The 18,844-nt window shown below is 41.0% G+C and overlaps 1 protein-coding gene across 1 annotated transcript; it reads left to right on the top strand.

Annotated features, from left to right (window-relative positions):
• Positions 1-3,284: 3,284 nt before the first annotated feature.
• GORASP2 (golgi reassembly stacking protein 2) lies at positions 3,285-18,844 on the top strand. The gene is made up of 10 exons (XM_083865373.1): positions 3,285-3,386; positions 11,635-11,715; positions 12,401-12,604; positions 13,023-13,109; positions 13,564-13,694; positions 14,302-14,434; positions 14,554-14,677; positions 15,036-15,119; positions 17,002-17,097; positions 17,816-18,844. Exons 1-10 carry the CDS (start codon positions 3,324-3,326, stop codon positions 18,133-18,135), a joined length of 1,323 nt encoding a protein of 440 aa, XP_083721499.1. The 5' UTR covers positions 3,285-3,323; the 3' UTR covers positions 18,136-18,844.

Here is an 18,844-nt window from a genome sequence, read left to right as displayed (position 1 = left end):
TTCTGCAAATGGGGTTTGTTGTAATTAGGTCTTAAGTGATACTTCAGGCAATCTTGTTCCCTATTTCTTAGCTAAGATTTGTCTTTTTTGAGAGGGTTCTAAAGTTAATTTGGTTTGGTTTTTTTTATAGACTAGTCTTTTGCCATAGAACATTGGATCAAATTCGAAGATATTTCTTCAAATAAACCGGTGTGTTTCAGTTCAGCCCTTAATGGGAATTGATAGGCAACTGCAGGTAGCATCTTTCTTTGTTGAGGTGGAACTATTCCAGAAAGGGTGACAGCACTTTGATGGAAAGCTGAGATGCTGTGGTAAGGCAAAAGTTCTTAAGGAAAAGCATTTCAGGTCTTGCAGTGATGTATGTAGTTTATGTCTCCAGTGAGGGGCCAGGTTCAGATTTCTGAAGGGTCGACTTGAGCAACTGTCCTGGTTTGGCTGGAATAGAGTTAATTTTTTTCTTAGTTGATGGTTAGAACAAAACACAGCTGCCTATTTTTGAGTAAATCACATGCAGGCATGAAACTTCTACAGCTCTCCTGAGGAAGAGGGAAATGGAATTTCTTTGTTGCTGTGAAAATAAGACAAACTGACTACAGGTAGAATGGTCTGACTGGGTCTCAGAGGTGTAATGCCCAAGCAGACTCAAGGAGCTGCAAAATCTGTTGCCTTGTTTCCTCACTAGCACCTTTAGGAAATGTGAAGGGCATTCCTCCTTTGGTAACACTTCACTCTTGCAATTGCAATCAGAGCAGATATAATTTGTATTTCCTTTCACAAACAGTTGGATGCAATAGCTGCTGCAAATTGCTGCAAAGTGCTGCCAAGTGCTCTTCTTCAGCCCCTCACACACCTCTCAGTGGTCACAGGAGCAGAATTCAGCCACAGAAGTGTTACCGCCAAAGACAGGGGTGTTTTTCACCTTTAAGTTTGTATGTGGTGGGTTTGGCTTTGCTGCTTACTGGGAAATGTGTAATTAGAAGTTAGGTTCATAAAATCAGCACTGTGTCATGTGGCCAGTCCCAGTTTTAAGGCTGTTTACATGTTTAGAGGCCAAATGGAAGTGTGTGAAAGGCTAATATTCACATCACAGATTTGCAAATGCGTATTAATCAAACTGGCAACTTTTTAATGGCAAAATACTGTTACTCTTTTTGGTCCTGGTGTTGCTGGGCAGAACTATAAAGGTTTCCCTATTTTTCCAAAGAAGACAAACTTTAGATCTTTTCTTTATAGTTTTTAATTACATGGGAAGGGGCTTCTAATAGGTATTTTGCAGTGCCTATTTTGCTGCTGAGAGATAGCTTTTTAAGGATGAGGTGGGCAACATGCTGAAGTGAGGCTTTTGTGTCTTCAGTGAAGCACAATTATTATATCTGACCCAATGTAAATTCTGAGTAGAAGACGCCTGCCATTAATGAAATGTTTATTGGCACCAAAGCCACTTCTTTCTTCATAATTTCTGGGGAAACACAATTGTCACTGAAATTCACTGTGTGGTCTAAAAATGCTCTGAAATTTATGTGACTTTGGCCAGGGAGAGAGTAGCCATTGTAGACTGGCTTTGAATTGTGGGGTCTTTTCTTAACACAGTAATTCAAAAGTCTTCCAGTCAAAAGGCAAGGCAATGATATTGGACATACTCTAGAAAAGCCTTCACCAGATGAAGGTTTTCACCCATGGGCCAGTTTCCAACAAGGGATGGGCCAGTCAGCCAGGAGGACAACATCTGGCTGGCATCTGTCTCACAGACACAACGAAACCTTACAAACAACCCCAGAACTGACAGCATCTACCCGGAAGCATAAAAGAGGTATCACACAGGAGCCACTCTGCCAGAAGAGAGTAAAACAATGACAGTGGCTGGTAGTCTGCCATCAGCTATGGATCTTTTAGGAAAACCTTGGCTAAAACGTGGTGAATCATAGCTACTGTCTCTGGATCACACTGTGCTATACTATGAACCTCTGATAGCAAGAAAGAAAGGAACATGCCTAGGATTTTCCTCCTGAATCTAAATGGAATGTGCACAGAAGCATGAGATTTGCCTAAGCTGGTATAGTTTTTTGACTTTTTCAGCTTACAGTAACAAATTTCTCATACTATATGAAGTGCACATAAATTTTTGAAAGGTATAGTTTATTTCTGTATTATTTATTTTGCCTTCTTACTTTGCATTGCAACCTCTGGATATCCTAGAGTTGATTTCTTCTTGTAGTGATGAGGAGAGATGCTATGTAGGGAGGTAAACATGCCTGAACTGGCATGCAGATGAAGTCCAGAACTAACCACGCCTGACCAGAGTGCCTGCAGAAACACTGTCTGTCTGCTCCAGTGGAAACAGCTGAGCACAGTGAGGTGATCAAGGGTGGCAAGGGGCTGGCCATCTCTGCAGGCAGCACTGGAGTAAACCCCAAGCACAGTAAAGGCTTTTAATACTAAGCAGATAAGCACTACGATAATACAGAGGGAAATGAGTCCAAAAGAAGTGAAGTATGCTAATCTGAATATCCTTTCCTGCACTGTGTTGCACTTCACTAATAAATAGTGCTTGTGCATCACTAAAAGACAGCAGCATTCCTTGCAGAGGTCACCTCTCTGGAGGCCTGCGGGACCGGGACCAGGACACACTGGTCCGCACGGGCAGGAAAAGCCTTCCAGGAACAAAGAACTCTAGGAGAGGGAAGATCTGAATCGGAGATTTGTAGCGTCCTTGATAACCCACGGTCCGCCTCCTCCAGCCGCACCGAGGCCTCCCGCGGCTCGGGGCAGGAGGTCACTGCCGGGCCTGGGGCGCGGCCTGCGCCTCCCCAGCACAAACACAGCTCTCTGTCGCTGCGTGTCGCGACAGCGCCGGCAGCGACCATCGGCCCCGTTACCGCCCCAAGTGTGCGGTGCATGCCCTGAAAACCGCTGGTTCAAAATTCAACCCTTGGGCAGCATTTCTCGCCTCTCAGTACCGCTGCACTGCTCCTCCCGCCCCAGCTCCAGCCCCAGCCCCGCCGGGCTCTGGCGCTCCCGGCGCGGCCCCGCAGGGGAGCGGCGCTCGGAGCTCCAGAGAGCTCTGGGAGTAGACAAGACAGCATAGGTTATGACCTGCCACATTTATGTTCTGTGTACACACTTACTGTACCTTACTCGTGTAGCTAACACTAATAAATTAATGAACTCTTCCTGTCTAGCACCGCCACCCTCGACCGCCAGGGGGCGACAGGTCTGCAGGCGGAGCGCGCGGCCGTGGCCCCTCGCGGCCGCCGTAGGGCCCCGCCCGGCGCCGGGCGGGGCAGCGCGCGGTGCCACGTCCCCGTCGCGGCGCGTTCGCGGCCATGGGCGCCTCGCAGAGCATCGACATCCCCGGCGGCGGCACCGAGGGCTACCACGTCCTGCGGGTAAGGGCGGCGCGGCCCGGCCGGGCGCCCCGGGTACTCAGCCTGGCGGCGGCCCGTGGGCGCGGGGCCTGTCCCGCCGGGGCTCCCCGCTCGGCCCCGGGGACGCGCTGGGGCGGCGGGGCCGGCGGGGCTCCGCTGCGGCTCGCGGGAGGGTGAGGTGCGCCGGGCCCGCGCTGCCGCCCCCGGATTCGGGGAGGCTGGAGGAAGATTTGTCCGGAATAAACAGTTCTCCGGGCCGCGTCGTGCCGCCAGGCTGTGCCTCCCTGTGACCGGGCCGGCTCGTGGGAGGCGATGCTGAGTTGGGGCAGCCTTTGAGGGCGAGGCGGCCTCTCCTCTCCTCCTGCAGACGCTGTTCACACCCCGCCCGCGAGTCTGGGCTGCTCGGGTGCCCCGGGATAACGCGCCAGGCTGGTCCTGGTCGTGCATCATGGGCCGCACTGGGCTGGCTGTAGCTGCTGCCCCTCCGCAGAGGTTCAGGGGTGTCGGATCAGGGTGTTCACTACGGGCTGCAGCTTTGCTGAAAGTACTGCTTTTCGTAGTTACATTGGCTTTGTTCACGTTGTGGCCACAAAACTTCGGTTTTGTATGCGAAATGCAAAATACCTTATTAGGCTGCATTCTTGAGGTTTTGTGAACAGCCTTTTGAGAGCCCATCCTTTTGCTCTCAGTGGGCAGGATGGTTCCCAGGCCGTGCTGTGGAGTCTGAGGCACTGGCGCACAGGGACTTTGCAGGACTCAGTCCCTGCCCGCACCTCGGTGCCTTTGCCTCTGTGGCCGAAGTGTGAGCGCCCTCACTGGATACCCTGCTGGGCTGGTGTGTTCCTTGGAGTCGGAGCCTTTTGGATATGGTCTCTGCTTTTGGGAAGCAAATACTGATGTTCTGATCAAATCCAAACATTCTGTTAAAATCTATACATGGACTAAAGTCACAGTCGTTTGGGGTTTTTTTCCTCTCTTTTAATATTAATGATAAATAATAGTCCAGTGTTGCTAATTTACGTCAGTCCACTTTGTCTTCTTTTCCCCCACAAAAAACTATTCTGCCAGTTGGTAAAACTGGCAGGCTTTTTTCCTTTTTTAGCATAGTAAAGTGTAAATTTCATTAACTTTTTACTTTGGAGACTTGTACTTTGTACATACCAATATATACTTTGCAGTTAGAATATCAATTACATCAGATTTATGAGTTCATACTGTTTGATTGAAGCATGTTGGTAAATTGAGATTAATCTCTTTCATGAAGTAGAATCTACTAATTTTTTCCTGTAGTCTTGCTTGGATCTGGAGCCTTTTGTTTTCATTTAGGCACTTTTTTTGTTGTAATGTTTTTGCTATGACCCAAAATAGCAGTGTTTGATTGCCAGTCTTTGTAAATGTAATTGGGAGGTACACATTAAAGAAGTTGATTTCCAAGAGGACGTCCTTATTTGTATTAAATGCAGGAAAGGACCTGCCTGCTCTCTTAAACAGACTGTATCTCTTTTTTTCACTGCCTTTTCTTCTTACTGGTATCGAGATACCACAATAATGAGTGATTACTCTTTGTCTGTGGACAGGCATCTTAAACTGCATCATGATCTCAGCCTAACAGTTATAATCTGGAATGTTTTTTATTTAAATGCATGTGGCATGCATGAATGTGACTACAATTTCCCTCTGTAGTTTTTCCAAGTTTAATTTTCCAGTTGCCATTCTTTAGTGAATTTGTTACAGGCAGCATTTGGTTCTCACTGTCAGAGGAGCTCTGCACAAGTGCTCTGTCTGCATGGATTGACCTTCAGTCTAGAAGTTTGCATTTGGAGTCAAGTAAAACTGCTGTTTTCTTCTAATTTACTCTCAAGTGTGTTTTCTTTCTGAGCTCAGTACTTTAATGAGGTAAATGAGAATGGTAGAAGGAAAACAGCAGTAGTCTGCCAGTGTTACAGATCTAATTCGAGTAAGATCAGATTTCTTTGATAACAGCAAACCTCTGTAAATAATGTAAAGTGATTGTTTAAAAGAGTTCATTACCTGTGGGAAAATTGGACAAATATCAGAAAAAAAATTCAATTATTGGAAAAATTTGTTTGGGTAAGGCAGATAAATGAAAAATATGTGTTAAATGGCTGTGAAACAAAGACTTTACAGTGTGTTGTTCAGTGTGACTGTAGGAGCCAAGCACAAGCTGCCAGAAGGATGAGCAGACTGAGACTGTTGCAAATTACAGGTTTTTTACAGTGAGACTTTTAGACTGTACCTGCTGCCTCCCCACAAAACTAGTAGAAACTCTCTCTCTGTACTTACTTCAAATAGGAACAGAAATATATGCAGCAAGTGAACACTATCATCATTAATTTTCAATGTAAATTTGCAGATTACTTAATTCTTTTGGCTACTTCTGCTGATATTCAGTGCAATATTGCTTTCATTGTGAGCTTTATCAGCAGTGCAGTTGTATCAGTAATTAGGAACCCTCCAGGACTGAAGCACCGTCAAAGGAAAAGAATTTCATCCTATGCATCCTTGACAGCAGAACTTGCTCTGGGTTGCATAGTTGGTGTTCTAGTCATTAAAATGTAGTGCCTTTTCTTTTTTTTTTTTTTTTTTTTTTTTTTTTTTTTTTTTTTTTTTGAGGGAGAAAAAGTTGCCATGTGTTTTGTTGCCCAAGTCTCTTCATAAGTAGACCTAGTTATGAGTCATTTGTTTGAAGCAATTCTCCTCAAGTTTCCCTTAACATAAAGTATGTGGCTGATTAGACCAACTGGCTGACTGTGTATTGCTCAGTATCTCTTTGTTCCTGCTCTTCAAAACAATGAAGGAAAATTTTGAGTAATTTTCTTGCTCAGCAGTGTGAAACTGCTGTAGTTTGCCCAGACTGATGTAGTGACCCGACAGTTTCTTCAGCTGGTTGTCACAACATCCCCGTGGCTGGGGACAGAGCAGATGGAAAGTGGCCCAGTGGGAAAGGACCTGGGGGTGCTGGTCAACAGCAGCTGAACACAAGCCAGTGTGTGCCCAGGTGGCCAAGAAGGCCAGAGACATCCCGGCCTGTATCAGGAATAGTGTGAGCAGCAGGGCCAGGGCAGTGATTGTTCCACCTTTACTGGGCACTGGTGAGGTCACACCTTGAGTGCTGTGTCCAGTTCTGGGCCCCTCAGTACAAGACAAACACTGAGGTGCTGGAACAGGTCCAGAGAAGCTCTGGAGCACAACTCCTGTGAGGAGCAACTGAGGGAGATGAGGGTGTTTAGGCTGGAGAAGAGGAGCTCAGTGGAGACCTCATGGCTCTCTACAGCTCCCTGAGGGGAGGGTGCAGGGAAGTGGGGGTTGGCCTCTTCTCTTAGGTAACAAGTGAGAGAACGAGAGCAATGAGCCTCAAGTTGCATCAGGAGAGATTTAGAGACTGGATTTTAGGAAAACTTTTTTCATCAAAAGGATGGTCAGGTATTGGAATAGGCTGCCCAGGGAAGTGGTTTAATCACCGTCCCTGAAAACATTCAGAACACATGTAGGTGTGACCTTTGGGTTAGATTTAATGGTGAACTTGACAGTGCTGTGTTAGTGCTTGATGATCATAGAGGTCTTTTCCAAGCTTAATTGTTGTAAGATTCTATGTAAGAATTCTTATCTGTGAGAAATTTGTATACTACCATGTGGTGTTATGTGGTGTTCTCCCTAAAAGATACTGAGCAGCAGTGCCCAAAGTTTAGATTTCCCGCTCTTGTTTGAGTGCTTTGATTTGTTGTAATAGTGATACAAACATGTTGCTTGAAGTACCTTTTAAGGGAGGTTCACATTTTAAAAGCTTGAGTTAAATTCTCTGTGCTAAAATAAAAGGTTATCTACATACATAGAATCTGTTTTCTTACTAAAAACTTAAAAAGCTTTTCTTTTGAAAACTGTGTTTCATCAAGAAATTCAATTCAGTTATACAATGTAATGTATTAAAATAACTGTCAGAAATCAAAGAGATTCTGTCAGTTCTAATGGGAATTGCTTATATATGATAAGCAATGAAATTTTACTGCCAGTTTTAGAGTGGGTGGAAGAACTACAAAAAAACCTTTCAGTATTTCTTTGCAAATAAAGTAGAATACTGGGAAGAGTTTCTTATGTGGGAAAAAAGAAAGCCTTGGAAGTTGTGTATTTAATGCTTGAAGCTAAGCTTCTGAAAGTTTAAAAACTAAAAGGTAAAGGTAGCTGACTTTCAGAAGTGTTCAAAGCCTCCATCTACCTCTGAAGAACCCACATTTCAGTGCCTAATTTCATTTGCAGTTGCACTGCTCTCTTGGGGCTTTGATTTGTGACCACTGTGCTGCTGAGCAGACTTCTTGAAATGTGTAATGTGCAATATATACTGTGTAGGGATAGAATGATAGTGTTGGGAACAGTGTTCAGCAAAGAAAAACTTCATGTATTTACCAGGAAAGTCTTTTCAGTACTGCAAGTTAAAATTGGTGTATTGACCTTGAAACCTTTTTCCTGTTTAATTCTTGACAGTGAATTAAAGGGAAATCAGTGTGTGATCTGTGTACTCAGCAGCCCTGCTGTCATCTTGGTGAGAAACTGAAACCCTGCAGCACTGTGTGAGGCCCTTTTCTGCCCTCTGATATTTGACATTTGATAGAGGTTTTCTTTATTGGCTCTTAAAAAGCTCTGGTGTTGCATTGCCACAGCTTCTTTTTCTGTGCCACTGTTTGTCTCTGTTGTTAGAAAGTCATGGCATTTACCCACACAGGTCTGTGACTTGTATTTCTGAAGTAACAGCTGACTTTGAGAGAATCAGGCTTCCCAAGCTGCTGGGCATGGTATCTTGCCTGCTGTAGCATCTGTTGTGAATGATATTATGTGGTTATTTCTCAGCAATTATTCAATTACAAAGGCAAGTTAATAAATACCTACTTGGGGCACCCAGCAAAGCTGCATAAAGCCAAATGGCTCAGGAGGCACAGAGTTTATGTATGTATCCATCTTTATTATTTCCATCCTTAATTGAGGTGGAATAATTTGTGTCCTTGTATTTCCTAAGGTCCCTGGTTATCCTTTGTTGCTGTAGCTCCTGGAAGAGAATCATGGCCACAGAGTTTGGAGCAGAGAGCTGTGTTGTGCATGTGGTGGTGATGAATTGGGCAGATAGTGACTGGAAGTGAGATGGTGTGACAAAACCTGTATGGGGTCAGTGTTATTGTTGTGCAGGGCTGAGCACATCACTTCTTTAAGGAAGAGACTTTTCATGTGAAATGGACTCAGAATTTCTGGGACTGCCAGGTGTAAAAACATGCTTTTCTATCAATGAAGGCCAGAGAAATAGGAAACTTTGTGACAACCTTGACATGGCAGGATGGCAGAAGGGATGCACATTCCTGCCCGTGAGGTGTGATTGACACAACTATAAGGGCTTGATTTCTTTTAGCTACAGCTTCCTGGTAGTTTTTACATGCCCACTTAGAAACAAACCATGCAGAGATGTTCTGCAATCAGGATGGTGATGGGTTTGGAGCAAGGAGTTCAACATCTGAAGATACCTTCTGCAAACTAATTGAAACTTGGAAACTCTCAGTTCCCTCATCAATTTGGGGCAGAACACAGATTTGGTATCCTAAGTAAATTATTTATCCATCCAAGTGTCAGTGAGCTTGACATTGATGGATGCTGAATATATGTAGTACTGAATATATGTAGTTTTATTGTATGTACTCCATCTTATTTCAAAAAATATTTCTTATTGAACACTGGCCACTCTTGGCTCACAGTGTTCAGGATATAATCTCTTGGAGGTCATTAGGGAGGGATATTGTCAGGGAGCAGGAGGTTTGTTGTGATTAGTATAGTTTGTTTTTTTTTTATTTCAGAGAAGTTAATTTAGAAATGAAGGAAGATCTCTGAATGAGATGAAGTCTGGCCTTTCATAATTTCAAGGCCATGACATATATCCAGTCCCAAAAATCTGATGGGTTATGCTGGATGTATTAATTTTTAATGCTGAGGTGTAACTAACAGATGTTGTGTCTTTAAAACTGTTTTCCCAGAAACTTCTGAAACCATCTGGTGATTTAATTTTGGTATAAAGCCTGTATGCCAGGTTCATTAAAAAACAGATGCTGTAAGTTCCTGTATGGTCTATGCAATAGGTCACCACCTATTAATAATAAGAGAGATAGAGAATATTTTAGAATATTTTCATGTCACTTCTCTAAACTGAGGGAAGAACAACAAACAGCATAAACTCATCCTACATTCACTACTCAAACACGGGAAAGGAGAGGATGTTTTGAATTACTTGATTACAAGAGAAACTGCAAGTCTGAGAATACCATTATGGATCATGTCTGTAGGAAAGCAGGGTTTTAATTCTGCTTTCACAAAACCCTTTAATCTCTCTTTGGCAGAGAGGTCTCAAGTATTCAATGTAGTAAGTAAACATTTTCTATATTTGGGAAGAATAATTGATATATTGAATTTTAGCCTCTCTGTGGCTTTTCTAAGCTAAAATTTCTGTGTGTAGAGGCTGTTCTCAGGTAGCCCTACATTATTGCAAGTTTGAATATTTACAGTTAAATGAACTCTAGAAACAGTCCAGAAATGGTGAAGCCACATGCACAACGTGCTGGGAGTTTCTGTGCAGCTGGAGCCAGGGTGTGTGCCCCATGGAGCTTTGCTTGTACTTACACCTTATTACCTGGTGCAGTTTGGTGTCTGAGCTCTGGTTCTTGGTGAGAGGCATCTTGAACAGACAGGTTAAGTAAGTAACATGGAGGAAGTATTTTAGATCTAGTTGGAAGGACTGCAGGATATTTGGTGATTGGGAGGTGTGTGTCCATACATTTAATACTTGAGAGAGGGAGAATACCTCTACCCAGCTGTAGGAAATTATTTCCAAGGAGCCTCCAGGCATCTTGAAGAGACACTTTTACAGACACACTTCAAGTTCTAGTTAGAAATTATAAATGTGGACTTTGGGTATGTTATTGTTGCCTCAGTGATTCTTACTAATTTCGGATATTATTCGTTTCATACTTTTTTGCTGCTTTATCAATCTTAGACAACAATCAATATGTGTGTGTGATGTGACTCTGGAATTACTAATTCCAGACTTAGGTTATGTGACTAATAGTCTAAGCTTTGGGCATCTGTTACCCACAAGTAATCTGAGTTTTTTCCAAGCTCTGATTTTGTGAATGTGTCGGGCAGAGATAAGTAAAATTTAAGAAGAACAGTTTTATTAGTAATCAAGCACTTTTAAAACTCCATATTAGAATATTTTGTTCTAGATAAGTCATATTAAGAAAACTCAGTTCCTGTAGAATCAGGCCAGGATTGAACAATCAAATACATTTTTACCACTTCTGTCAAGTGGAATAACAGGTAATGTAAGGAACCACACTGTAAAGGGTAATTCTTTTTAGATCTTTTTGGCAGATGATTGTAGTACGTACGAGAAAAGACCAGTGGGTAAAATGAATCAGCTTCCACACAGAAAAAGAATGTCTGTGCTAAAAAAACCTGTAGGAAAAATCTGACAGCCATACTGGAGTTACTTTTCATTGTCAGCAATGCAAGCAATAGTGAAAAAATAACATTGGCAAAATGTTTCTCAGGTACTCCATTTGAAATAAAACACATACTTTTAGCTTCTGGGAGCAGTGTGTATCCAGAACTTAGGCCTTGGCTTAGTGGAGTGGTTGAATTATTTGAGCTGCCATGGCTGCAAAATTGCATGTCTCTTTTCCTGCAACTTGAAGGTCTGTTAATAAAATCAGTGGTTGTACAGATGCTCTCTGTGTCTCAAGAATGTCACCAGATGATGTTTAATCATGAGATAACAACCTGTGCTTACAGATGTGACTCTCCTATTCCTTTAGTAGGCACAAGATAAAAAGCAAGGTCCAACATTGGTACTGCTGTGGAAAGACTACTTTTTAACCAACCTTTTCAGAATTCATTAACCTTGTCCTTTCACTATAATCTCCTTTCTTGAAACAAATACTTACAATTTATCTGATGCAACTGTTAAGCACTGCTTTTCCCAGGGAGTGGCTACTGCTGTGTCATTCCTCAATTTATGAATTACTAATTCTTTTGAAATATTTTTTTTTGTAACGAGGGGATTTTTTGTTCTGTAGATTATATGATTGTAATTGAATATTATAAAATTATATACACAAACATTAGTAGCTTCTAGACTACAGTTGGCACAAGTAGAAATATAATTCTAATCTATGAATCAGCATTGGAACACTTTTACTAAATTCTCATTTAACTTTGTTAGGTACAAGAAAACTCACCGGGGCATAGAGCTGGATTGGAGCCATTCTTCGATTTTATTGTGTCCATTAATGGTTCAAGATTGGTAAGTGTGTTGCTATTTTATAACTTTTAATATAAACAATGTCTTGAGAATCTGATATTTATAGGTAAACCAATGGATTTGTTTTATTTAAATGTATATAAAATATTTCTTCTTACTTTTAAATGAGGGAGGCAAAGTGCATCAGGAATTGATTTTCTTTACCCTGTAGGAACAGTTCTATCGAGTTTAGCTGGAGGATAAGGCAGACATCTGCACCAATACAGAATTGCCTGCTGATCCATCCCTCATGGCTTATGTTCTGTCTGCTTACTCACAAAGTTCACCCAGTCCAAACAGGTTGAGTGAAAGGCTGCTGGCAGAGCTGTTGGCTGGACAGGAGGCGTGGGGGGGAGCTTTCAAGCAGGAGCTGTCATCAAATAACAGACCATCATAGCAGTGGAAAAAACCAGCTGTGGGATGCTCTGCACCAGCATGCCTGGATTCAAGGAAGCCTCTGAACCAATTGAAGTGTTTTCATTTTTGGAAAGTATGACCTGTGAATTCCCTTAGTTTTTCCAGAGTTGTATTCTAGAATTTTGGAGGGACTAGACACTTGTTACAAAGCAGCTGTTAGTTCATGTTCTGGTAATGCACAGTGTAGCACCTTTGGAATACAAGTGTTGCTGTAGAACTGAATGCTTGTTCTATCAAACACTGACCAAAGCTCTTGTTTACACATTTGCAGAATAAAGACAATGACACTCTCAAGGACCTGCTGAAAGCAAATGTTGAAAAACCTGTAAAAATGCTTGTGTACAGTAGCAAAACACTGGAACTGAGAGAAACATCAGTAACCCCCAGCAACATGTGGGGTGGGCAGGGCCTGCTGGGAGTGAGCATTCGCTTCTGCAGCTTTGATGGGGCTAATGAAAACGTCTGGCACGTCTTGGTACGTATGGACTTGGAAGTATTCTTATTATTGCTGTTTCTTTCTGTTGAAAGGTAACTTGCACGGGATGTAGCTAAGTCATGAGATCAAAGTGGTCTCATTGACCAGACTGGCTCTGATTGATTTTGGGTAGACTACAAATGTAGTTGGTAGTCCACAAATGTGTATTTGTGAGTATATTGTTAAGTCTTGTATTTAAATGAATGGGTTTGTACAGTACACAGAGATACTGTATTTGGTACAACACCAGAACCATATGGAAAGGGACTGCCATAGAGCCACTGTTTCATTCGTTCATCACCGTGTTGAAAACTTGACCAGTTTGTCTGACTCAGAGCTTGTGTGAAGTGCACATCTGTCTGTTCTGCTACACTCTGACAGTTACATAGTGTTTTGTAACTTCGCATCTTAAAAATAGGAAGTGGAGCCGAATTCTCCTGCTGCATTAGCTGGACTTAGACCTCACAGTGACTATATCATTGGAGCAGATACTGTCATGAATGAGGTAAGTCTATAAAACTAAGGTCTTTATTTTTTAAAAACTAAAACCCCAATTGTACCGGGGAGTTTGAAACATCCCTGGTTTTGTCTCTGTTCAGTGTGAATGGAAATCAAATGCAAAGAGGAAGGAGCTCTGGCATGGTGCCTCTTCTTAAAGGCAATCCTGGAAATAAGAACTGCTCTTAAATGTCTTCATGGAGTCAGATACAAACTTTTGTACTCTAAAATTAGTATTTTGAATAGCAGATTTGAAATTTTGGTTGTGCCAGGACTTCTGAGCTGTGCTAGCAAAACACATCTTAAAATTTGCCTTGTGATAAAACAGCAGCACTGCAACCACTGTAACGTGTGGCCGTTACCAGAGTCCATTACAGAAAGTCAGGACTGGGATGATCAATCTAATGCCAAATTATAAAATAAGGACAAAAAAGCCCTTACTAATTTTTATCTTTTTGCAGTCTGAAGATCTCTTTTCCCTTATTGAAACACATGAAGCAAAGCCATTAAAACTTTATGTGTACAACACAGACACAGATAATTGTCGGGAAGTGGTGATTACTCCAAATTCTGCCTGGGGCGGAGAAGGCAGGTAAGAAGACAGTGTCTTACAGGGGGATGGGGCAACTTTTTTACAACACCAGCCTGAAAATGGCTGGATTTAAGTTTTCTACAAAGATAGGGAAAGAGTGTTGTTATATCAAAAGTGTTTCTGCTCTAATAAATTACATATTGACTTGAAATTCAGACACACTTACTATTGAGAGAGGTGTAAATCAGTGTATTAGCTAGTGCAGAAGTGCATAAAGTGAAATTGCTTTCTGTTTTCTGCGTTAAATTCCAAATAGTTGTTAATTTGTGGTATATCCTTGAAGTACTGTGAGTAGCCAGAACACAGCACTGCAAGTAATAACTGTGAGTTGAATTCAAAGTGTATACCTGGAATAGCTGCTTGGTTTAAATAATAACAAATTTTATTTTTTGCTGAATATTTATTGCTAAAGCTACAGAATTTTCTTTCAATTGTTTTGTATTGATTATTTCTCCACAGAAAGTGAGGTAATGTGGGGGCAGGAGGGGAAAGTTGTACAGCATTTACCTTGATGCTCGTTGGTGTCTTGAGTTGTTCATGCGTTGCTTGCTGTAATCTGTAGTTGTAAAGTCACTTCCCTGACTTAAAAATCTTCATATTTTAAAAGCCTAGGATGTGGCATTGGTTATGGATATTTGCATAGGATACCTACTCGCCCATTTGAAGAAGGAAAAAAAATTTCTCTCCCAGGACAGTTGCCCAGTGCATCTCTCAGTCCCCTCAAAGACGGTTTCACAGAGGTAAGTCGTGGTCCCACTCCATCAGCTGGGTAAAAATTGATGTTTATTGCTTTTCTGCTTCTCTTGGTTTATGTAAAAACAAACGCTAATGATGCAACTTTCTTTTCTCTTTCAATAAGGTTCAGCTATCATCAGTTAATCCCTCAGCCACCCTCCCTCCTGGGTCAGCAGGCCTTGAGCAGAGTCTTTCAGGACTTTCTATTAGCTCACCTTCAACTACTGTCAGTAATGCTCTCAGCACAGGTTGGTATTGGAAGGAACTGACCTGAAATGCATGGCTTTTCTGACTTTTTTGTTTGTACAGATGTTTCTAATTAATTGAATAGAAGGCAGAAGAGAGAATAAAACTTTCTCTTAATTTTTTCCCAACAAAAAAGGTTAAATGTACTGGATTTGTGCCTTACTTGCTCACAAAATAGTTGCAAACAACTTTTATTAAAAATACCACATGTATTACTTAGAATACTGTTTTTATCAGCATTTTAATGTTGAGGCAAATAGTAATTCTCCTGTTAGCAATTATTTATTTGTACTTCCTAGGGAAAGAAGATGGAGTGTTGTATGCTTAAAATTATTGTTGTTTCCTTGTGTACCCCACCAGGTGTTCCAACAGTTCCATTATTACCACAAGTCAGTCAGTCCCTTACCTCTGTGCCACCAGTTAACCCAGCAACTACATTACCAGGTGAGTAGGTAAAATTTCTTAACATTTCTGAAACAAAAATCTTACAGGAGCAAGGGAAGAGAGCTGTCTTTTCCACTGCCTAACTTCGTACAACTTAAGCATTTCATGTAAGATCTCTCTGTATACAATCTCTACAATGTGAAGAATTATTTTTCTTGGAGTATGTTCACCGCCTGTCTGTAGCACAGAGGAGTGATGTGGCAACAAGAGTTACACATTTACCTTTTTAGGGCTCCCTGCTCTGGGGATGCAGTATTCAGGATTTCTCACAAACATTTTGCTTTGCTATTTGCAATGTTTTAGGAAACCTGTTTTTAAATACTCAGTTTGATCACTATTCCTAGTATAAATACAGGGCTAACAAAATAGAGTTTATGTTGCAGTTACTGTTTCTGAATTATATAGGAATTTAAACTTGTATTGTGTAATACAAGTAAGAGTCTTTCTACAACGTGGTTGTTTGCTGATAATAATGAGCATTTCAAACACTACTATTCCAGAAGTATTCATGAGAGGTAAGATAAGGATTGTATAGGACTTCGCTGTGGCATTGGTGTGCTGGTACAGGACTCAATTGTGCCTTCCAAAACACTGAAAGAGTTGTATTTTATATTTTGCATCTTATGAGACAAGTAGATCAGGATGTGGCCATTACATAACGCTTGGAGGTACAGCCTCTAACACAGAAAAGGTGTGCAGTAGAGCTCAGTGCATGCAAACAAGGGCAGAGAATTCTCACAGAAGCTGAACTTGTCAGTAGTTTTCTATTTTCACTAGGCAGAAAAAGATTATTGTGCTTTTCTTCCCCAGCCACCTAATCCATCCTTTCCCTAAACTCTGCAAATACAAGTTTTCTATTATCTTTTTCTCTGAATAGTATCATTGCTTTTTAAAAATCAAATTAGAATATTTCTTGCAATCTGCATGGACATACTAGTGAAAATGTTCTTACTAAATATGCTGGAGGTTTAAAATTTGGGTGAATTTGCGTGAAGTTCAGCTTTATTCAAATTTTAAAAAAAAAAATCAAACCAAATTTGCATATAGCTGACCTGAAAGCTCTTTGAGTCAGATTATGTCTGCCTTCATGGCAAATGAATTCATCAGTAGGTAAAGATGGCTGGGTTTTAATCAAAATCTCTATAAGTGGCCTTGCTTTAGGACTTTCCTCCTTTTTATCTTCATACTGTACTATCAACAGTTTATTTCTGAATAAACCTTTTCTGAACTAAACACAAAGTAAGAATAGAGCCCTTGTCCTACAAATTAAGCTCTTTGAAAGTGGAAAATTCAGGAGCAGAAGGATGTTCTGTAACAAACACAGAGATAGAAGGGCATCTGTTGCATTCATATTGTATGTTTCTCTTCTACTTTCAGTCCTGACTGATTTTGAAAATTCCTTTGTCTTGCCTTTTGATATACATTTTTATGATTAACTCTAGTCACAAGCTAAGTAGAAAAGACTAATAATAGAATGGTCACTATTAGGGATCAGGGAATACTGGGTACTTAATAATATTATTGTTGTTTGCCACTCAAATTGGGAGTGGAGAACTTCTGGTATAGTGCTATGGTGAAACAACTACCTTTGTTGAAAGCTGAACTTGGAATGCAAAACTTACAATTCTGAAATAAGATTCTGCTTTCCTCAGAAAAAACTGAAAGGTTTGGGATTATGTATTTGCTATTCCAGACTTCCTGCAATAGGTATCTGTTCTCACTGTGCAACTTAAAAGCTGAAATTCAGGTCAATTTACATTCATCCATATAAAAAATATATTCAAGATATAAAGCACTTTTTAAATTATTGACAAGATCTAAGAAACAGTTAGAAAAAGACAGTTTTAAGTTTTCAGCTCCAACTGTTCCATTCTTCTCTTAGGTCTGATGCCATTACCAGCAGGACTTCCTAACCTGACTGATCTGTCCAAACTTAATTTACCTGCACCACAGATTGTTCCAGAAATCATACAGCCTGGTAGGTGCTTCTGCAAACTGAAACTTGTCATTAGAGTTATCCCTGACACTCAGCCCCATCTGTGGGGGAGTTCTGAAGCAGATAAATTAAATGTTTGCCTGAGATGGGAATGGATGTTAGTGCCCAGATCGGGTAGACAAGGAATATGTCTTTAGATAATTCTAAATCTGTGTCTGTGTTCAGATGTTTTATTTTTATTACCTGATTTATATTCAGAAGAGATTGTGCCAAAAGTGAAAGTATATTATTTATTTATGGGTAAATTATAAAGTATATTATAGTATATTATTTATATTTATGGGTAAAAGAAAATATGAAGTGTTTCCTTGTAAGCTAGATGAGGAGATTGGCGCTCCCTGAACTGAATGCCAGAATTATGAACTAATATTAGATTTACAGGTTTGAATTCAGCAAAACTGTTGAAGGTGCACATGGAACAAGCAAAAAGATACTAGAAGCTTACATGGAATATGGTTTTTGTTAACTTCTTGTTTCTGGCAGTTTCAGTGAAGGCCAGAAAAACCTAATCACCGGTGTTAAAGCATTAAATAGCTAGTCCTCTGGGGAGCAACCTTGAATTTACTCTGATTCTTCAGTTCTGAAGTCTGAAAAGTATCAGCCTTGAAATGAGCCTGCTGAGTCAGTGCTGCACAAACACCATTTGAGCTGTCTGGTGTGCAGCAGCTCACTGCCTTTTTTTTTCCCTTTTTTTCTTCAGGTTTGCAACCCCTTCCCCCCTTGCCACCTCTGCATCTAATGGGAATAACACCTCTATCAATGCCCCCCAAGTGTGTTCCTATGCTTCCTTTGGTCACAGAGGCATCCACAGTGCCTACAGATTTGCTTCCCTCTATTCCTCAAGCTGGAAGCTTCTCCATCAACCCTGGTACTACAGAAAATGTAGAGGACACCTCTGCACTCACCTTGGATAGCACCACTCCAACTTCCAGGGCAACTATTGTTGACAGATCAAATGAATCCTCTGAAGTTAATGAGAAAACAACTGGAATCACAGATACACAAGCTTCTGAATCATAACTCCAGATCACTCTGTTGGATTGGCTTGGTATTTATTTAGCCATGGGATACATATTTGAAAAGCAAGCTATCATTAATTTCATACTAGTTTGTACTTAATCTTTAGAAGTCCTGTAAATAATACGGAGGTATAATAAAAATAAAAAGGGGATTTATAAAGTGTGGGGGGGAGGAAGAACTTGTATGTTACCAAAAAAAAGTCAAGGAGGTAAATAGAGTTCCACTGCCAAACTCTGAGGTATCTGTTTTTAATATAGGCTGACAGCCTTACCCTGCTAGGCTTGTCCTTGCTTATAATTAGCAACTTTTGCTTCTGATAGAAATGAAGCGGGTCTTGCGTGTGACATTTACGTACCATTCTTGTTCTTTGCAAGTATCTTGTTTCTACAGTGGGGATGAGGATGTTTAGTCTGAGTTGTGAATTTTAACGCTGCAAAACTTCCACCTAAAGATATTTCTGTTAAAATTGCTGAGTGGCCTGTTAACTGTTATTCAGCTTGTACACAAATCTTTGTCTTTAAGCTCCTGAGAGATGCCCAAGCCATGTTTCGTGACCCCCGCTGCGTTGTTTCATACGCCCACTGTAAAACGGCATTTGGAAGGGAATACATGGAATGTTAAATGTAGCACACAATTTGGCACTTCATGACTACTGTAAGATGAATGAATGGATTAAGCATACATATAGCAATAAATTCCTGGAATTTTA

This window comes from Zosterops lateralis (genome assembly GCF_965231275.1).
Source record: "Zosterops lateralis genome assembly, chromosome: 7".
NCBI classification, from domain to species: Eukaryota; Metazoa; Chordata; class Aves; order Passeriformes; family Zosteropidae; genus Zosterops; species Zosterops lateralis.
The sequence above is the reverse complement of the archived record's forward strand: the minus strand, read 5'-3'. Positions and strand labels throughout refer to the sequence as shown.

Bases quoted from the DNA above. Each gene is read 5' to 3' on its own strand.
- GORASP2 (XM_083865373.1), top strand. From the start codon at position 3,324: ATGGGCGCCTCGCAGAGCATCGACATCCCCGGCGGCGGCACCGAGGGC. The intron at 13,695-14,301 runs GTAAGAAGACAG...ATATTTTAAAAG, and splicing joins GCCTGGGGCGGAGAAGGCAG to CCTAGGATGTGGCATTGGTT. The intron at 15,120-17,001 runs GTGAGTAGGTAA...TTCTTCTCTTAG, and splicing joins CCCAGCAACTACATTACCAG to GTCTGATGCCATTACCAGCA.